At 32.9% G+C, this 19562-nt stretch overlaps 13 protein-coding genes and 3 pseudogenes across 16 annotated transcripts, besides 3 other annotated features; 10 read left to right on the top strand and 6 right to left on the bottom strand.

Moving 5' to 3' along the window:
• Nucleotides 1-53: 53 nt before the first annotated feature.
• On the bottom strand, nucleotides 54-2165 carry TVAGG3_0011590 (uncharacterized protein; the record flags this gene model as incomplete). Its single annotated transcript, XM_001326360.1, has 1 exon — nucleotides 54-2165. The coding sequence occupies one exon, from the start codon at nucleotides 2163-2165 to the stop codon at nucleotides 54-56; it is 2112 nt and encodes a 703-aa protein (XP_001326395.1).
• An 849-nt stretch (nucleotides 2166-3014) lies between these two features.
• Nucleotides 3015-4051: a mobile genetic element.
• Nucleotides 4052-4294: 243 nt separating this feature from the next.
• Nucleotides 4295-4384: a terminal%2Cinverted (terminal inverted repeat of Maverick-3 transposon ID:TVAGG3_0011380).
• Nucleotides 4295-19562: part of a mobile genetic element that runs on past the window's edge.
• TVAGG3_0011570 (serine threonine-protein phosphatase family) lies at nucleotides 6914-7156 on the top strand (the record flags this gene model as incomplete). Its single annotated transcript, XM_051219920.1, has 1 exon — nucleotides 6914-7156. One exon carries the CDS (start codon nucleotides 6914-6916, stop codon nucleotides 7154-7156), a length of 243 nt encoding a protein of 80 aa, XP_051104906.1.
• On the bottom strand, nucleotides 7160-8008 carry TVAGG3_0011560 (uncharacterized protein; the record flags this gene model as incomplete). The annotated part of the gene is made up of 1 exon (XM_051219919.1): nucleotides 7160-8008. One exon carries the CDS (start codon nucleotides 8006-8008, stop codon nucleotides 7160-7162), a length of 849 nt encoding a protein of 282 aa, XP_051104905.1.
• TVAGG3_0011550 (phage tail repeat-like family) lies at nucleotides 8027-9325 on the top strand (the record flags this gene model as incomplete). The annotated part of the gene is made up of 1 exon (XM_001288771.2): nucleotides 8027-9325. The coding sequence occupies one exon, from the start codon at nucleotides 8027-8029 to the stop codon at nucleotides 9323-9325; it is 1299 nt and encodes a 432-aa protein (XP_001288772.2).
• TVAGG3_0011540 (uncharacterized protein) lies at nucleotides 10298-10699 on the top strand (the record flags this gene model as incomplete). Its single annotated transcript, XM_051219918.1, has 1 exon — nucleotides 10298-10699. One exon carries the CDS (start codon nucleotides 10298-10300, stop codon nucleotides 10697-10699), a length of 402 nt encoding a protein of 133 aa, XP_051104904.1.
• Nucleotides 10719-10874, top strand: TVAGG3_0011530 (uncharacterized protein; the record flags this gene model as incomplete). Its single annotated transcript, XM_051219917.1, has 1 exon — nucleotides 10719-10874. One exon carries the CDS (start codon nucleotides 10719-10721, stop codon nucleotides 10872-10874), a length of 156 nt encoding a protein of 51 aa, XP_051104903.1.
• Nucleotides 10894-11478, top strand: TVAGG3_0011520 (phage tail repeat-like family; the record flags this gene model as incomplete). The annotated part of the gene is made up of 1 exon (XM_051219916.1): nucleotides 10894-11478. The coding sequence occupies one exon, from the start codon at nucleotides 10894-10896 to the stop codon at nucleotides 11476-11478; it is 585 nt and encodes a 194-aa protein (XP_051104902.1).
• Nucleotides 11524-12228, top strand: TVAGG3_0011510 (uncharacterized protein; the record flags this gene model as incomplete). Its single annotated transcript, XM_051219915.1, has 1 exon — nucleotides 11524-12228. The coding sequence occupies one exon, from the start codon at nucleotides 11524-11526 to the stop codon at nucleotides 12226-12228; it is 705 nt and encodes a 234-aa protein (XP_051104901.1).
• Nucleotides 12297-13157, top strand: TVAGG3_0011500 (uncharacterized protein; the record flags this gene model as incomplete). The annotated part of the gene is made up of 1 exon (XM_051219914.1): nucleotides 12297-13157. The coding sequence occupies one exon, from the start codon at nucleotides 12297-12299 to the stop codon at nucleotides 13155-13157; it is 861 nt and encodes a 286-aa protein (XP_051104900.1).
• On the bottom strand, nucleotides 13273-13638 carry TVAGG3_0011490 (uncharacterized protein; the record flags this gene model as incomplete). The annotated part of the gene is made up of 1 exon (XM_051219913.1): nucleotides 13273-13638. The coding sequence occupies one exon, from the start codon at nucleotides 13636-13638 to the stop codon at nucleotides 13273-13275; it is 366 nt and encodes a 121-aa protein (XP_051104899.1).
• On the top strand, nucleotides 14303-14615 carry TVAGG3_0011480 (annotated as a pseudogene). Its single transcript has one exon. A coding segment is annotated over exon 1 (313 nt).
• On the top strand, nucleotides 14861-15181 carry TVAGG3_0011470 (organellar and viral DNA polymerase type B; the record flags this gene model as incomplete). Its single annotated transcript, XM_051219912.1, has 1 exon — nucleotides 14861-15181. The coding sequence occupies one exon, from the start codon at nucleotides 14861-14863 to the stop codon at nucleotides 15179-15181; it is 321 nt and encodes a 106-aa protein (XP_051104898.1).
• Nucleotides 16337-17175, top strand: TVAGG3_0011460 (annotated as a pseudogene). Its single transcript has one exon. A coding segment is annotated over exon 1 (839 nt).
• TVAGG3_0011450 (protein of unknown function, DUF4106 family) lies at nucleotides 17191-17880 on the bottom strand (the record flags this gene model as incomplete). The annotated part of the gene is made up of 1 exon (XM_051219911.1): nucleotides 17191-17880. The coding sequence occupies one exon, from the start codon at nucleotides 17878-17880 to the stop codon at nucleotides 17191-17193; it is 690 nt and encodes a 229-aa protein (XP_051104897.1).
• Nucleotides 18569-18987, bottom strand: TVAGG3_0011440 (annotated as a pseudogene). Its single transcript has one exon. A coding segment is annotated over exon 1 (419 nt).
• On the bottom strand, nucleotides 19032-19466 carry TVAGG3_0011430 (His-Me finger endonucleases family; the record flags this gene model as incomplete). Its single annotated transcript, XM_051219910.1, has 1 exon — nucleotides 19032-19466. The coding sequence occupies one exon, from the start codon at nucleotides 19464-19466 to the stop codon at nucleotides 19032-19034; it is 435 nt and encodes a 144-aa protein (XP_051104896.1).

Raw genomic sequence — 19562 nt, 5'->3', positions numbered from 1 at the left:
CAAAAAAATGAATATCATTTTTTATTATTAATACTAAAAAAAAACAATTTTGCTCAAATAAACTTTGAGTCAATAAGTAATTCTTGAAATGAAAGGACATCACTAATGAAATTAGTGTCTGTTGATATCATATCAAGGATTGCCGATTCCAATCTACACCAAAGTAGTGGGTCACGACTGCATTTATTATATATATTTTTATATCTGTCTGTTTTGACGAAGATTGAGTTAATAATGATAAATCTTGAAATCATCTGTCTCGAATCCGCAAATGCAAGAGCAAACTTCGTGATAGAATCATTATTATCTGCACTAATAAACGATTCTAAATCTTCTATTTCTTTGATACAATCAAGAAAAACGAAATAAGACATAGAAAAAGGGATTGTTGATATAGAATTAAACATAGCAACAATCTTCCATAGCTTCTCATTCAATAACAATGTTTTGTTCATATTATATTTTTTATCTGTAAATTCATGAGGCAATTTTATACTGGGACGCATTTCAACAACATGCTTTTGCCATCTTGTCTCTACAGATTTGATTATTATAGCAGTTTTTGGTCCAATTATATAACAAAGAAAATTTTCAATTAAGATCATAACCTGAAGTGGTTTGTTTGAGAATTCCTGAATACAAAATGCTGAAACATCAATTGCCTTGTCTATTAAAATAGAATTTTTGAATAATTGTCTCAACGAAAAAGATTTAATGACAGCGCTCACATTTTCTTCAATTACTGGAAATGCTGATACTTTCAAACACTCTTCTATTAATTTTGACCATGATTTAAGCGTTTTCAAGGCCAAACTGTGAACAAGGTAATTTTCAAAAAGTTTTGACCTTTCGATGAGTTCATTTACAGTTAAGTTGATTGAATAATCAACAAACATATCATATTTCTCTGACAATATCTTTTTTATTTGTTCCCTTTTAAAATATTCGCTTGGCAGCAAATTTTCACTTTTTAAGAAGATTGAAGGGTTTTCTTTGAAATCTTCTACTTCAGACTGAATCTGCAAAAAGTACCTCTGAAATAAATCATTATCTTCTAATTTTTTTGTTTTGAAGTTGTCAAAAACAACTCTCCTCCAGTTGTATGACTGCTCTACAGGCTTTGGCTTGCGTATATATACCTTTACAATAAGAGGCTGCAGATTTATTTCAGAAAAGTAGTTATTTGTAACAAATTGTCTGAGAATATTAGGCAGTTTATGGATTTCAACAAGGTTTTGCACTAAAATATCTGCATCCTGAGTTGATACAATAAACTGCAAGAATGGTAAGTCAAAGGCTTGGTATGCAGATGGAATCTCAAAAATTGTTTTTGAAGAAAATGCTTGTAAGAGAGGCTGGTAAAGATCTAGACGAGGATCAACAGCTTTGATAATCGTAAAAAGCTTATTATGCTGGTTCTTGTGTGGAGTTGAAAGTAAAAATTTTTGTAATTGAGGGGCAGCAAATCTATGAATGAAAAATTGTATGATTTCGTTGATAGGATAGCCTTTTATTTGCATGAAACGTAGGATAAATTGATGAGAATGCGGGAGTAGGGGAAAAGCTTCCGATAATGAATGAATAAATAAGGAAACATATTCATCAATTATAGAATTACTAATTTGCTTTGTTAAAATACGGGCATCGTTGACAAATTTTGTGACAAAATGATCAAAACAATATTCGGTAAATTTATATGTACAAGCAGAACAATAAAATGGAACTAAAGCTGAAAAAGCAATCTCGCGATTCACTGAAATGATCAATGAACAAAAAAATGGAAACGCATAACTAATATGTTCTGCAGTTGAATAGAATCCATAGATGGATGGGATGACGGAAGAATAAATTAAAGCAATTTGCGTATCGTTTTCTTTTTCTAGTTCATGTAGAATAATTTCTATTAAAATTTCTGGATTTTTAAGAATAAAATCGATCAAAAGTGAAATGCATTGCATTTGTTGAGGTGTAACAAAAGAATCTCCTTCAGGTGCAGGAAAAATCTCTTCTTGATTCTTAATTTTTTTTATTTGATTGATTAAAATCGATGCCCTATGATATATAAGCATCTTATTTCTGGTTTCTGTAGATGATGATATACAATTATCTAAAAGTAATTCTGATAATCGTGGGACAATTGCTTGATAATGCTCAAAATCATTCATCTGAAAATTGCATCGTTTTCAAAAAAAAAGTTTATTAATTCTTACAGGGAAAATATCTATATAACTTGAGAGTTATGATTTTGACAATTATAGTTGCAACATGAAGAAAATAATTGCCCAAGAATGCGCTTCACAGGTAATTAGGAAAATTATTAAAAATATCAATCACAATATCAAGCATTAAAAGCAATGTATGTTTGTTTATATAATAAAGTGAGTAACATAATAATTTCAGTAAAAAAAATAAAATTAAAAAAAAAAAAATTAAAATAAAATAAAAAATAAAAAGCTAAAGGAATTTAGCTAAATGATATAAAATTTCAAGATTCAAAAATATTGAGAAGAAGAATTAGTCAATATAAGTTAATAGAAGAATAAGGAACTTAATAGAAATAGTGTTACTATAGAGTGTGTGAAAAATTGAAACGAAGTCAACGTTATTTGAGAAGACTGTTAAATGTTATGCAAACATAATAAAACAATTGATAATGTCAATGTAAGCAACTTGTTTTCAAAATAAATAAAAAAAATGGCATTAAAAATATTCCTTTCAAAAATAAATTGAATAAGAAATAGATAAATACGTATGAGGAAAGATATTGGAAAACTTGGAAATTTGAGAAATTGGGAAAAAGAGCTTTGAAAAATTATTTTGGGTTAGAGGTACAAATTTTCGACAATTTGTTAATTTTTATACCAATATAATAGAACAAAGGTCTTGAACGAAAGTCTTTTATATAAAATTAATTTGTGATGATTATATTTTGAAAGCAATTTGAAAAATCTCATGGGATAAAATGAGAAATAATAAAGGGAACGAGCAAATATGATGAATTATTAGCCGGTTAAGGGTGCACACGAGAGGATCATGTAAACTTCAGAATTTAGAACCTTATTTTTAGGCATTATCTTGGCTACCTATTTAGGCTCGAAAAGCAAAAAATATCAAAAAATACAACTTGACTCCATTATGACCCTTTCATGGAGGTAGTTTTTATCCGCTAGTATTTTCCCTTTGAATCTCTTTACAATTCGAAATCAAATTCAAATCTCAGTAGAAGAAAGGAAGAATCGACTTACTACGGTTGTAATACGAATAAATACATATATTTAATTATTTTTATTTACATAATAATTGTTTGAAGCTCATATTCCAACAAATTTTTAAATAAAAACATTAAAATGTTGAAAATGTTCATATATTTTAATAGGGTTTTGGCACTTTATTGAGGAATTACTACATACATAGTCGAACTGAACTTGATATTTTGAAATTTAAATTATTTATCAAAATTAAAATTTAACTTGAAATTTATAATTATTTAGTCATATTTTGCATAATTCTAAGTAGATTTTGTAAAAAATCAAGAAGAAAAATTTTAACGTGCTTTATTTTTTCTTTTTTATAATAATACATATTATTATATAATTAACATATTCATAATGTTTCACCCTTTCAAAAATATAATCCTCCTCTCAAATAAACGTACATATGGGTGGCCTCTTTTTTCAAAAAATTAAAATTTGAAATTTTGGGCTCAAATATTAGAGATTTTTTCAACCTTCAACGATATATGTTGTCTATATCTGACCTCCTTTCTTTTTGATACTTAACATTGTTCCTAAATCTTAGCCGTTAAGGCTGTTCTGAAAATATTTTTTTTTCGAAAAAATTCGAAAAAAATTCTTAAAATTCAAAAATCCCTTAATTCCTGAGGATTTTGGAAAAAAGTTTTTACATGAACATGTGTATATTATATGAAGTATATTGATAAGGTAAAAATCAAATTTTATTGCATATTCATCGAGAAAATAAACTAACGAATCCCTCAAAATTGAGAGGGTAATCATCCTCCTCTCAAATAAACGTACATACGGGTGCACCCTTAAATAGAATTGAAAAAGAATTGAAAATGACAGGAGTTAATCTCAAAAGAAAAAAATGGGAAAATGCAATAGATATTCTATTTGTCAGTGATATTTTTTCGATTTTTTGGCGCTTATCAAACTAGTTATTCAATTATCTTTTGAGAACTTTGATTTTTGAATTTATTCTTCTCAAAGTCGAATCAAACACGTTCAATTAAGATCTCAAAAGATATTGATGACCAAAAAGAGAGATCCAAAAAAAAAAAAAAAAAAAAAAAAAAAAAAAAAAAGGTAGTGGGGCTTCCAGGCACTTCGTGCCTTCTAGCCCTGATGTTGATGTTTAGTATAAATGAAGTCTCAACAAAGTCTTTACGAAGAAGTCTCAACAAAGTCTTTACGAAGAAGTCTTGACAAAACATTTACAAAGAAGTCTTGACAAAGTCTTTATGAAGAAATCTCAACAAAACATTTACGAAGAAGTCTTGACAAAACATAGACAAGAAAGTCTTTACGAAGAAGTCTTGACAAAGTCTTTACAAAACATAGACAAGAAAGTTCATGAGAAATTAGATGAAGAAGTCTCAACAAAACATAGACAATGAGCGTAAATGACCCAAAAATATATTTTAGGGTAGAAGGGTATATCTACCCTCTTTTCTACCCTCTTTTCTACCCTCTTGAATTTTCATGAACTTTCTTTACAAAGTCTTTACGAAGAAGTCTCAACAAAGTCTTTACGAAGAAATCTCAACAAAGTCTTTACGAAGAAATCTCAACAAAGTCTTTACGATGAAATCTCAACAAAGTCTTTACGATGAAATCTCAACAAAGTCTTTACGATGAAATCTCAACAAAGTCTTTACGAAGAAGTCTTGACAAAGTCTTTACAAAACATAGACAAGAAAGTTCATGAGAAATTAGATGAAGAAGTCTCAACAAAACATAGACAATGAGCGTAAATGACCCAAAAATATATTTTAGGGTAGAAGGGTATATCTACCCTCTTTTCTACCCTCTTTTCTACCCTCTTGAATTTTCATGAACTTTCTTTACAAAGTCTTTACGAAGAAGTCTCAACAAAGTCTTTACGAAGAAGTCTTGAAAACATTTACAAAGAAGTCTTTACAAAGTCTTTACAAAGTCTTTACAAAGTCTTTACGAAGAACTTTACAAAACATAGACAAGAAAGTCTTTACGAAGAAGTCTTGACAAAGTCTTTACAAAGTCTTTACAAAGTCTTTACAAAGTCTTTACGAAGAACTTTACAAAACATAGACAAGAAAGTCTTTACGAAGAAGTCTTGACAAAGTCTTTACGAAGAAATTCATGAAAATTCAAGAGGGTAGAAAAGAGGGTAGAAAAGAGGGTAGATATACCCTTCTACCCTAAAATATATTTTTGGGTCATTTACGAAGAAGTCTCAACAAAGTCTTTACGAAGAAGTCACAATAAAACATCTGTCAAAAACCTTAACCGAGTAGTTTTCATGTTTTGTCACTTTTCTGTCACTTTTCAGGGAAAAACATTTTTATTATTATATATAAATGAATTTTACAAAACCACCGTTACCGTTCTTTGGAAATAAGAGTAAATGTAAAGATATTCTATTGAGAGAACTTAAGAAACTACCGAATGGTCTAACATTTGTAGACTTGTTCGGTGGAAGTTTCTATATATCTCATTTGTGCCATACAATATTTCCTGACTCAAGATTATATGCAATGACTTCGACTATATGAACCGTCTCAAACATATACCAGACACAAACAAATATTGAAAGAGTTAAAAGAAAACCTATAGGTAAGATGGAACGTATACCATTAGATAAGAAAAATATTGTCAGAGAGGTTTTGAAAAAAGCAGAGTATATTGACTGGGATAGTATATCTTCTAGACTATTGTATAGTGGTTCTATAAGAGTTCATGACATTGAAACACTTATGTCAAAAGTTTTATATCTTAACTATACAAAGGTTTTCAAAGAGAACATAGAAAAATATATGAGGGTATAGAGTTTGTGAGATGTCGTTGGACAGAGTTGTATGAAAAATATAAAGACAAGGAAAATGTTTTCTTTATAGTAGTACCCGCCGTTCTATATACACAAGATTCTTTCAATACCAAGTAGACTGGACTTTGAGAGACTCTTTAGAAACTTTAGACGTTTTACATAACCATCCATGCTTTTACTTTACATCCGATAAAAGTGGTTTGGAAACCATGTTATGAGATGGTTAGAGGACATACATGACTATGAGTTTAGATATGACAAGATAGAATATGAGAGAGGTCCTATATAAACTGGAGAAAGTGTCATAACAAAGAAATTTTATTGGTAAGTAAATGTTGTTTGAAATAGGACTACTTGTTTTAGGTTTTTTCCATTGTGTCATTTATTTATTTGACGTGGCAGAAAGATATAGAGAATATGAAGATGAACCAATGCCTGCAAATGTTCAGTATATGTACTCGTAAGAGATATTTTTATCTAATAATTAAATGGACTCACAGAACTTAGCGAATGCACAGCAACCTGGACAACCAAACCCAGAGAATATTCCAAATGAAGTTAGAATACAAACTGCAATGGCAAACTATGGTCAAGTGCCAACAGATGTACAAATGCAAACTGCCATGTCAAATGACGCTGCGTTAGGCTTACCACCATGGTATGCAAATATGAGATGGAAAGAGTTTTATACAAACCCGAAGTGGGATTAAACAACTCTATGCAGATGACGCGAAACACAGGAGTTGACCCAGAGTATGTTTTCTACCAGAGGAGAAACAGAATGTATGAGCTCCAGTTAAAGAATGCTATGGAACTCAACAGGAAACGTAAGAGACTAGGCGGACATTAGATTTTTACATATAGTAAAATGGGTTTCTTTGGAAGAATAGGAAACTTCTTTCGAAATGTTGGAAGAGGTATATGGAATGGAATAAAATCTGTCGGAAGAGGAATTTGGAACGGAGTCAAAAATATTGGTAAAAGAGTAGGTCAGTTCGTTGGTATTATACCTAAAGACCCTGAACCAGAAGAACAAGCTCCTGTTATACAACAGCCTGAACCTGCACCACAGTCAAGTTGGCAACCAAATCCAACACCTCAACCGTATTAAAAATTATATTTTTACCGTTCGATAGTAGTTGTATATGAGACTAAGTTCTAAGTAAAACGCATGGTATAATGGAACTATTCTCTTTCTTCCATCTGTTGTAAACCATACTTGAAAGTCTGAAATACTTCCACTCGGTGGTTCATATAGCTTTGTAGGTTTTTCGTAAAAGTCATTTGCCAAGCATAAAAAAGAGTTTTGTGCACCAGAAAATGAAGCATGAACTATAATAGCATCTGAGTCGAAAACATTTTCATATGTTCCATTAGGGTTTTCGACTTCATAAAAGTTCGGGTGTACTGGATATTCTGCAGGCTGATTTAACATCCTCAAAAATCTATACCATGCCAAGTTGTTATATTTTGTAGAAATATAAACGTCTTCTCCAAGGTCTTCTATTCTATTGATTTTAACAGTTGCATTTTTCCTGTCATATATAATATCGAGATGGTACTCTCCTTCGTCAATGTTGTACTGTTTTGCATATTCGAGATAGATATCGTTTATTTTTTCTTGAAAAGCTTGAAGAGTTGTTTCTAAGTTTACAAGCAAACTAACTTGTAAAAGTTTTCCCTGTTCAAATTTCTCATACGTATGTTTTTCTTTGTTATAGTATCGAACTTCAAAAGCGACCGTAAATGGGAAACCATGTATGGCTTCTGAAATGAACTTCATTCTACGAAAGCCAATAGCTTTTGTGACGGATGGGTCTCTTAGCCATCTCAATGGGTAGTCAAAACGATAGCCTTCATGCTTTACGGTCTCTGTCTCAAACTTTTGACCGACATTCGTAAAAAGTTCATCTAATGGTTTAGTTGTAGCAACTCTTGAATTTTCTTTTTCTATTGAAAGCATATTTTATCTAGAATAAAAATGTCGAAAGAAACAGCGTCTATGAGAGAAATACAACACAACCGACAACTCATTATACAAGCTCTAAATAAGAACACAACAAACTTTTCAAACTATTCTAAGATATCTGAGTCATTGAAAGAAGGAAACTTAAAACTGACATTAAACCCATTGACAGATGAGTTTCTATTTCAAGACAGTAAGAACCATACTGTCTGTGTAAATCCAACAAAAGGAACTTTAAACGAGAAGCCTATAAAAGAACTTCTTTTGAAAGCAGATATTGACAACAAAGCTGACAAAGAGTATGTTGACGATGAGTTAGCACGTGTGGCTAGTGCGTTAGTGAAGAAGGCAGATAAGGAATATGTGAATGAAAAAGATGAAAAAATTATAGAAAGGGTTGAATGGTACCATGAACGGACAACAAAGATTTTAAAAGGTAAAGCCGATACAGGGTGGGTTTCAGGATGTTTAGACCTTAAAGCGGATAAGAACCATACACATACCATTGCAAATATTACAAACTTACAAGAAACCTTAAACAGGAAAAGTGACGTTGGACATACACATACCATTGCAAATATTACAAACTTACAAGAAACCTTAAACAGGAAAAGTGACGTTGGACATACACATAGCTTCTTCGCAACTGTTGGTATAGAAAATATTGAAGGAACGGTTGAAGAAACTGGTGGGGATGTATTAGATTGGAAACCTCCTAACTTTCCACAAGGTTTAACATCGGAGGATGACATAACAACGATGAAAGACATTAGATGTAGAGATGTTTATGTCATGGAGGATGAAAATAAAGTTAAATTCACTGCTCAAGATTTATATGACAAGAAAGCAGACAAAACAGAGCTTCAAACATTAAAGACAGAAATACTTCAAACCATTTACCCGGTTGGTTCTATTTATACGTCAATGAACTCTACCAGACCAGAAGTAGTACTTGGTTTTGGAACTTGGACTCAAATATTCGAAAGTTTTTTGTATTGTGCACACACTCCAAAGAAAACAGGTGGAAGTAAAACGATATCTGTCGACAACTTGCCACCACATAGTCATTCTGGTACAACAAACTTTTCTGGCGACCATAGCCACTCATTACGAGACCATCCATTATACAACTCAGAATATGAAGCTGGCTATGACGTTTTATCTCCAGATTATAACCATTCAGCAAAAAAGACTTTTCGACAAACTGAACCAGGAGGAAACCACCAACATACTTTTACAACAACATCTACAGGACTAGGTAAAAAATACATGCCACCTTACATGACAGTTTGTGCATGGTATAGAATTGCTTAGTCGTCATGTTCCACTTCTTTAGCATATTCGTCAGGAGTTGTCTTATATTTGTTAGGAACTGTCTTTGAAAGTATACCACCTTGAACCTTAACAAGTTTGAAACGAGGTCTGACAATAGTAGTTTTATCTTCTGCTTGCAGTCTGTACATTTTGCCATGTTTGCCTAAAACTTCATAATATTCTCTTGTATACTTTCTTCTATTTTTACGAACACGAATGTGAGTACCTGTCGGGTTCCCATTGTTGTCATAGTCAATAGTATTTTCATATGGGTCGCGTTTAGGTATTTCTATTTTTACTTTGTCACCTTTCTTAAGTTTGAAGCCTGGCATTCTTTCTTGTTTGTCTCTTTTGACTAAACTATTAAATATATAGTCTTTCTCTAAGTCAGGGTTGTTTTTCATTTCTTCAGGGGAATGGTTTCCCAAACCTTTTTGTTTACGGGTATTGTAAATATTTAAAACTTGTCTCATCTTTGCCATGGAGAAATGTCTATACTTGTCGTCATATGACATTTCATCTACCTCACCACTTTGTGGTTGGTTTAAGTCTCTTAAGATTTTTATACAACTGTCAATGACACCAAGAGCAGAATGGTTTTGGTCGACAATGAAATATTGGTTTACATTTTTTGAACGCAGATAGTTTTTAATATCGTCTGATTTGAAAGAACTTTCACAGTCAGATGTCAGTTTTGTTGGATGGTATTTGTCAACGAATATTGTCAAAGCAGTTTTCACATCTAAAATATTTTTGGACTGTAATGGTATGGCTTCACAGTATCTTGTGTTTTGACCAACAAATATTAGCCAGTATGGTGGTCCATCTTCTCTATACCTCGGAATGTTTTCCAAGATATCCATAAACCAAGCATTTGGTGTTGAACTAAAGATTTTTATCATGAGTGCTTTCTTTGTCGCTTTAGAAACATAGGGGTCCTTGTTTGGATTCGTCATTTTTATCCTATAAGAAATGGGTTTATTTGGCGCATTAGCAGGAGTTGCATCCAGATTTTTACCCGCAGTGGGAACAATAGCCAGAGGTGTATTTGGAGTTGGAAGGAAGATTTTGAGTACATTAGGTATACTTAAAGAGAAAGCACAACCTATTATACAAACTGTACAGAAAGGTTGGGATGTAGCACGAGATGCAGCAAATCTTATTCCAAATCCTGAAACAAGAGGAAAAGTTCAAGGATGGATGGACAATGTAGGAAGACAAGCAGGAAACTACTATAACAAAGCAAATGACTACTATAACCAAGCAGGGCACTATATGGACCAAGGTGAAAGATTCTTTAACAGAGGATATAACCATGCACAACAGTGGGTAAACAACAACCAACCTCAACCGCCTCAAACTTGGGGAATGTAAAATTTTTTACTGAGATGAAATGAACAATACAGCATTGAGACAAATGGGCTCAAGATGGATTTGTCGGCTTCCAGCAGTTACACAACCACGTGTTTGTCAAGTCCTCCCTATACCTCAGGAAGTTTTAGACCGACTTAAAAAACAACAACAACCAGTTGAAAACAAACCAAACTAAAATTTTTTACTGAGATGAAATGACCGAAGAAGTTGAAACGGTAGATTTGACACCACAAACAAAAAGTTCAGAACCATTGTCAAAACCTGTCAAAGAACTTACAGATGAAGAGAAAAATTCAATAATAGAAAGTGCCAGGTCTGGAAATACAAACCCTAACTATAAAGTCACTTTTCATAGAAATGGAACGGCTAGTATCTCAAAAAAGAAACAGACTCTCACAAATAAAATATTGAAGTCTGAAGGAGCTTTCGAGACAACAGATGGAAAAGTTTACTTCACTGACCAACAGTTCATTATAGAACATCTCATTGACTTAGAGTCGAAATATTCTAAACTTTACAACAAACACAAAAAGTTGAAAGGAAAACAAAAACAAATGGCATATGATATTTATGAAGATGTTGACGACACAACCATACCTGCAAGTGAGGTAAAGTCAGAGGAACCGAAAAGTGACGAAAAACCGATAGAAGAAGAAAAACCAAAAACTGAAGATAAACCAAAACCAAAGTTTAGTTTCCAAACTAAACCAAGTCAACCTTCATTAGCTGGTATGGGTTGGCGTCAAAGACTTATGGCAGCAGGTGGTTACGTAAAGTAAAAAAAAAAATATTTTTTATTTTTATTAAAAATGCCCCCATATAGAATGGATAGAAAATCTGCTAGAATAAAAGCAGAGTTAGAAAGATATGGCTGGAAAGTTTCGAAGAAGTTTAAATATAGGAAGGGAAGACCCATAAAAGTCTATGACAAACTATCTGGTCTTCGCTACGAAATGGACCTGGAAACAGCGCGCACAAATTATCCAAACAGACTAGAGAGGTTAGAAGAAGAGCGTCTTATGAACATGCCTTTCAATGTTACTGAGCCACAGGTTGAAGGACACGACGGCTTTGCCAGATTTTACTGGAAACATGACGAACAATTGCATCCTTTGAGAAGGAAAAAAGGTAGTGCAGAGGATGGTCATGCTCCCATGGAAAGAACAAGATATGCATATGAAAAGTATCGTGAAGTTAGAAGTCAAATTACATCTGGTCGAACCTTTACAGTAAACTTTGACGAAGGAAAGAACAAAGAAGGCTTCATGGGTGTACTTGCTGCCATACAAGACGGAAATAAGAAAGGATACAATCTCAGACTAACCGTAACAGATTTAGATGGTCACATTTACTATGCACATGGCAATGTCACAACAGCTGCAATGCTTCTTGACGCTTTCAAGACTACAAAGAGAGAACAAATGGTTGACTCCGACTCAGACATCTTGAATGCAATTGAAGGAATTGCAAGCGTGAAGTTCGAATGGTACAAACGTAACCCTCAAGCAGTCAGACAACATGTTTGTTAGATGAGAAATAAAAAATTGCATACCATTTTAAAACATTTTTTAAAACAGTATATTTTTACATATATTAAATGTTTCAGGTTGAAAAACAAAGAACAAAAGTAGCAGATACAAAACCGTTAGACTATATCTTTACAAATGCCGGTAGGACAATATCAGATGAAGAAATTTCATCCGGTGCTTACAGGTTTGACTTTCCAATTCGTTGGCTTCAAAGTCCTTCAGATGCAAAGGCAATAGGATTTAGAAAAGTTTTGTTTTCAAAAAGAACTAACGCGTTTATGTTTGCGGTATATTTTCATGGGCAGTATAGAGGTCATGATGGTCTACTAGACAAATTTGATGAAATGAGAATCTTTACAGTTCGTTCAGACGAAAATCTTGAAAAAACTCTAAATGACTTTCAAACTCAAATAAACAAATACTACTGGGAATTTCAAGAAAAATACGATTCTTTACTAAATGGAACATACTATCTGAAACTAGAATATGACAAGATGAACTCCACCGTTTCATTTCAAAGGATTGAAAATAACCCTCCAAGAGATACACAGTTTTTATTTTGGCAAGTAGACAAACGTTCTTGGGCACAATTTCTTCGGTTACTAAACCAGAACGAACCATTACCACCTGACGGTCCGTTCTGGTTTATACGCCCACCAACAGATTTGACAGTTTATAGAAACGTGTTTGACCCTCAAAATGTTATGTGTCATGCAAGTTTCAGTTCAAGCAACAATAGTTTTCTTTGTATTGGTAAGGACTTTTATGACCTTACCTCTAAATTCTACGAACCACCTAGTAACAGTTTCTCTGACTTTCAAGTTTGGTTCACAACAAACGGTGTGCAGCATATAATACCATTGTACTATGACTTTTATCTCGAATTGTCTTTCATATACAACTACGGAAAAGTGCTGAAAAAGTATTGAAAAATATATTTTAGGGTAGAAGGGTATATCTACCCCGTTTTCTACCCTCTTTTCTACCCGTTGAATTTTCATGAATTTCCTTAAGATAGAAAAAAAGTTAGTTAAAATGAGATGTTTACTGAACTGGTTGGATGTCGCCTTCACAGGTTATGTAGAACGGCTGACCAGAGAAGTGGAACAGTGCTCTGAGAATTTGTATAATTCGTGGAATTGGACTCTCTCTGTTTGGAAGTTGTATCCATGGGCGCTTTGCAAAGAACTTGAGAAGAGCTTCTTTCTTCATCTCCTTTATGTCGTCTACAGGAGTGTTTTCTGGTATTTGAATTGGAATTCCAGTCGAAATCTCGATTTTCAGCGCACCTCTTCCAGACAACCAGACGCCGAGGGACTTGTTGGCTTTGTCCTTGCCCAAATACTGCTTAACAACTTCATTTATCTCTATAAGGTAAATTGCCTCATCTAATGGCTCGATGCTGTCCATTGTTCTGTTTCAGAACTAGTCTTGTACTTTTTCAGAACTAGTCTTGTACTTTTTCAGAACTAGTCTTGTACTTTTTCAGAACTAGTCTTGTACTTTTTCAGAACTAGTCTTGTACTTTTTCAGAACTAGTCTTGTACTTTTTCAGAACAAATTTCCCGTAAAAGCTCTCAATTTGAGAGAAAATTTTCTGTTTCAGAACAATATTTGTACTGTTTCAGAACAATATTTGTACTGTTTCAGAACAATATTTGTACTGTTTCAGAACAATATTTGTACTGTTTCAGAACAATATTTGTACTGTTTCAGAACAATATTTGTACTGTTTCAGAACAATATTTGTACTGTTTCAGAACAATATTTGTACTGTTTCAGAACAATGTCCGACGTACCACCAAAAAATATATTTTAGGGTAGAAGGGTATATCTACCCTCATTTCTACCCTCATTTCTACCCTCGTAGAAAACACACAAAACTCTTGAACTTTGTATAAAAAAAGCAACCCGCGGAAAACAGCGGGTTGGTATATTCTTCACAAAATGCTTGTTTTTGAGGTCGAGCCATTTTTGGCTCCACCGTATTTTTAAACCAAACTCGTTCATTTTGTGCTGAAATAAAATAAAGGTAGTCCCACCAAAAAATATTTTTTATTTTTATTGTAAGAACATGTTTGCAACAACAGCACCAAACTCGTTAGTCATGAACCCAACTTCAATGTTAGTAGAGATGAAAAGCTTCATTCCTTCTTCATATACTTTCGAAACAGAAATCCAGAAGATAAAGCAAGAACTTCTCCAAGGAGATTTAGACTGTAGTGCAAAAGATGAAACAAATGAACAGTATCTTTATGAAATGCAAGATATTATAGACCATTTGCCTAAACTACCTGAAATACAACAACAAAAACTCACTATTCCAGAATTCGATGAAATTGAAGTCAGACTGACTGACTCAGTAGAAATAAAGAAGTTCATACGAAAGGTAAACTATGAGTTTCTTGGATTTCATTGCAACCACAAAGTCATTGACATATATAAATCTGAAGAATTTAAGACCTACGACAACTTTGTTTCGTTAGTTGCTGAGTGTGTATGGCAGATAAGAGATAAAGATAGAAGAGGTAAGGTATGGAACCAACAGATAAAACCAGCAACCTTTGAGTTAAAGAAAACCATCTACGCCTTAGTCATACTAGCAGGACAAATTTCAGAATATAACGCAAAAATGAACTCACAATGTTCAAAATGTAAAGCAGCAACAAGGAAATATAACTACTCCGTCAAAGAGATAGAAAGAATGAGAAAAGACCATACTGACTTAAAGAAAGAAGTAGAGAAACCAGCAGAAGATAAAATGGACATGTTGACATTTCTGAACAAAAACTATCCAACTGCTAACGATTTCCTTCTTTCAGATGTCAAGAAGAAATATAAAGAAACCTTCGGCATAGTTAAAATTTTTGATATCCTTCGTGAAGAAATAGAAGCTACAAAACTGTTTAAAGTCATGAACCATCACAACATATACCATGTAAAACGCTTGTAAAACTTTATGGTAGAAATGAGGGTAGAAAACGGGGTAGATATACCCTTCTACCCTAAAATATATTTTTGCTGAATTCAGCACAAAATTCTGAGTAAAATGACATATGGAACACATACTTTTTCAGTAAGGACATATGGGGTAGAAATGAGGGTAGAAAACGGGGTAGATATACCCTTCTACCCTAAAATATATTTTTGTCTGATTTACGCTCATTACGAAGAAGTCTTGACAAAACATTTACGAAGAAGTATATTTCCTGTGTTGTTGTCAAAATGTCATGTTGTCACACTTTTTCAGAGAAGTTCATTTAACCGAGTGACCTGGTCGCCTAAAATATATTTTATTGAATTCTGAGTAAAATGACCAAATTTCATGAATTTCCTTAAGATAGAAAAAATAAAATAAAGTTAGTTTTTTTTAAAATATTTTTTTTATTTTGTATGTAAGAACAGGAAATGACAAACACTGAGTTTGAAACAGTTAAAAAGATAGACAATAACACTAAATTGGTTAGAATTGGTGATTTAAACGTAAGATACTCAAAGAAATACAACAAATATTCTTTGTCAGACATTTTATCTCCATTTGAAAAGAAAACAAACGACTGGGTTAAAATTGCTTCAACTCAGAAAATTTTGACAAGAAATCCTGAGCTTTTGATATCGGTAAGATTTCATGGAACTACAGCATATCTTATAGACAAAAGTCTTATACCAGTAGTTTTGTTCTGGTTAGACCCAGTTGTTGGATATAACTTCATAACATATGGTTCATTCGATACGGAACGTTGCAGTGAAGGCTTACTTTATATCGTTCAGAAACCGAAGGACTTCAATACAAAGAGATATAAGATAGGAAGAACATATAATATAACTCAAAGATATGACAGTACAGTCAATAGAGTTAAGGTTGTGTTTGTTAACGATATGAGAGCTGCAGAAACAGAACTGCTTGAAAAGTTTGAGAAAATGTATGGTGCTCCCACGAAAGGTAAAGAAACGTTTGAAGTAGATGAGATAGATAGTGCTATAAAATTATTTGACGAAGTTGCTGAAAAATACATGTAAAGCGTTTATTTTTGGTCTTTTATACAAGATAGAAAATAACGCTAATTTTATTTTTTTTTATTTTTTTATCCGGAATATAAAGACAGATATGTCAACAACAGAGAACACAACAACTGCTATCGTTCATGAAGCTATAAATGAAGAATATGAGTACATACAGTTTAACAAACAACTCCGTCTCATTCGTTCGGTCAAAGATGACATGTACCAAATGCAAAGTATTTTGACAGCATGTTTTGCTCCAGATACTAAGAAACCACAAGACTGGTTTAGGAACCAAAGCACACAAGAACTTTTGAGCGAAGCACAGCGAGACATACTTTTTTCTGAAAACAGTGAAGAACAGCGAGTAAGTAAAAAATCTTACTCGCCTAAAACTCATGAAAATCGTGAAAAATTGCCAAACGGTTTGAGAGGATATTATGTACATAGACTTCTTGTAAATAATGTGGCACAATGGGCTTCAGCTCGCTATTCATGGTATGTTTGTAAACTTCTTGACGAAATTCATAGACAAGAACGTGAAGAGCTAGAGAACAAGCTTGAAGCAAAAGACAAAAACATACAGAAAAGAATACCACGTTCGTACCAAAAGGAAAGGAAAAGAACTATAAGTATATGATTTATACTGAAGAGATGGAAAATGAAGAAGACAGAGATATGGTTATGTTGCATTTAGTCAGAAGAAACAACAAAAGCTTTTACGACCTTGCTAAGATTTACAAATCTGACAGAAATTGGTTCTATCGCGAAAACTTACCGATTTCAATGACACCGAATGAAGATGTGAAACAAATAGTTCAAGATACTCTTCCTCAAACACACTATGACATCAAAGGTTGTACAATACTTACATTCAAAGAAGATTTACCATTGTTAAAGGAAAAAATAACAGAGTATTTTGACAACTTCAAACAAGTAGAGTAGATGAACCATTTATTTTTATTGACTTTTTACAATTTGAACTTTGTTCGCGTAGATGTGAATTCTGAAAGAAGTATGAGGGTCTTGTATGACTTTGTACTTCTCCCATAGTTCATGTCTGTCAAACTTACCTGCCATGGACTCTTTCATAAGTTCCATGAAATCGTCTTCGGACAATCCAGGGAAAAGTATGATATCAGTAAGTATTCTTTTAACATCCTTACTTAAACTCTTTGCTGTCTGTACACAAATGACAACTGAGATGTTAAAGTGTCTGAGCTTCTTAAGAATTCGACACATATCTTGTTCTCTGTTCTTTAACAAAGGATGAGATGCAAAGTCATCTAAAATAAGAAGACATCTGTGAGGGTAAGTCTTCCAATCGTAAGATTGCAATTTCTTCGAAATGTATTCTATCTCTTTCTGTTTGTTTCTGAAGTGTTTCTTCTCTAATATTCTCTGCATTTCCTCATTTGGGTCTTTAAACTTAGAATTTATATACTCATTTATAGCATTGTACTTCAAAATTCTTTGGTACTTCTTTATCCAATCTAACAACTCAGAGTCTTTTATACATACTAACTTAGACTTTTTTATAATATCTTTGAACGAATTTACGGTTTGGTCAAATTGACCAGAAGTACTACAAATGACTACTAACTCATAGAATGGGTTCTTCTCATCTAGTTCTTGTTGTTGTGCAGCCATTTTAAGATAAGTGAAAGTCTTACCCGACCAGGTGGTGCGATTAGACCTGTTATACCATTCTGAGCAAATAGGAACTTGTCATTATGGGTTTTTTTCTGAGCATTTTCCAACTTCCTCTTGTTCTTATTTAAAAACATTCTCAATTTTCTTGTCAATGTCAGCAAACTTTTTTTCTAACATATTTTTTAGAAAAATTAAAATTTTTATCTTTTAGAAAATGTCTAGCGATTTCGCTATCTATATTCGAGACAAGCTTTTCGACAGCAAAACATCTGTCGACCATAAAATCTACATAGTGTAAACAAGAAGGTGAATTTTGTTCTAAAGTTCTGTTTCTGGGGAATATACAAGAACCATAAAACATTACAAAGAGCAGTCTTAAAATTTGTCAATGACAGACTTGTTGACAGAGATGACGCCGATTGGAAAGATGAAGTCCAACAAAAGTTCTTTAGAATGCAAAGAAGACACATGCGCTGTTCTTGAAGATGAAATAGAAAACAAGATAGAAGAGCTATTAAGGACAAAGACCTTTTACAAAAATATGGTTCTGAGAAGTTTGACATAACTCCACCAGAGAAGAAGAAGAAGAAGAGAGAAAGAAAGAAAAGAAAGTAGAAGAGAGAAAAAGAACCTGAACCAGAGCCAGAGAAAAAGAAATTTGACATGTAAAAATAAAATTTTATTTTTAGAACATTTCTGGGTCAATGTCAATGTTCTCTTCCTCTTTAGGAGCAAACACTGGCTTAGACTCTAAATCTTTTTACCTAATTTACCTTGAACTTCAACTATCTTAGACTCATAATATTCATAGTCGTCTGCTTTCTTTGGTTCATAAGGTATAACAAGTTTGTATGCTTTGCCTTCTTTAAGGTTTGAGAACCTTCTGTCAAAATTTTCCTTGACTGTTAACAAACCTTCTATGTCTAAGTCTTCAAATTTCGCACCATTTTTAGTCACAATAGCAAACTTAACGGGTTCGATGTTCCAAACTTTGCTGAATGAAGACTTTTCAAAATGGTAGAAGTAAACATTCAAATATATGAATGGAGCTAACTTATCTTTGACTTCTGTCATATATTTGTTGACTGAGATGAATTTCATCATCTTTTCTATCGGATAAAAAAAATATTTTTTTTTAAAAAAACGTTTTAAAATGGTATGCCATATAGCTTCTTGAATTTGTTAAGATGTATTTGAACGTATTTTCCATCTGTATCTCTAGCGTTTACATGAGCATAGCCTTCCTTAGTAAAATATACTTGTAATTTCCTATAGTTTACGCCGGTATATAAAAGTAGAAAGTCCTGTTCTTCGCTATAGTAGTAAAACTCAAACGTATGCTTGCCATAGTCTGTAATTTCAATTGTTTCATCTTCTAGTTCGTCGACAAATTCGAATATAATGTCTCCAAATTTGCCTTTGTTCTTATTGTTTTCAGAACGAGTGACCCAACGCAAGTTTTCAAGTCTATTGTCGTTTCTTATATGGTTTATATGGTCTACAAAAGGTAAATTGTTAGGGTTCGGTATAAAATGAGTTGCAATGACAACATGTTTAAAATAGTTTTTTCCACTCATACTCATCCTAGCATATCCGTTATTTTGCTCCCATTCGCTTAAAACTCTTTTTGTCTCTTTGTTTCTGACTTCAAATGACTCACAACAGTGAATTTCATATTT

The sequence above is a fragment of the Trichomonas vaginalis genome, chromosome IV (genome assembly GCF_026262505.1).
Source record: "Trichomonas vaginalis G3 chromosome IV, whole genome shotgun sequence".
NCBI classification, from domain to species: domain Eukaryota; phylum Parabasalia; order Trichomonadida; family Trichomonadidae; genus Trichomonas; species Trichomonas vaginalis.
This window is presented reverse-complemented; position numbering and strand designations above follow the sequence as displayed.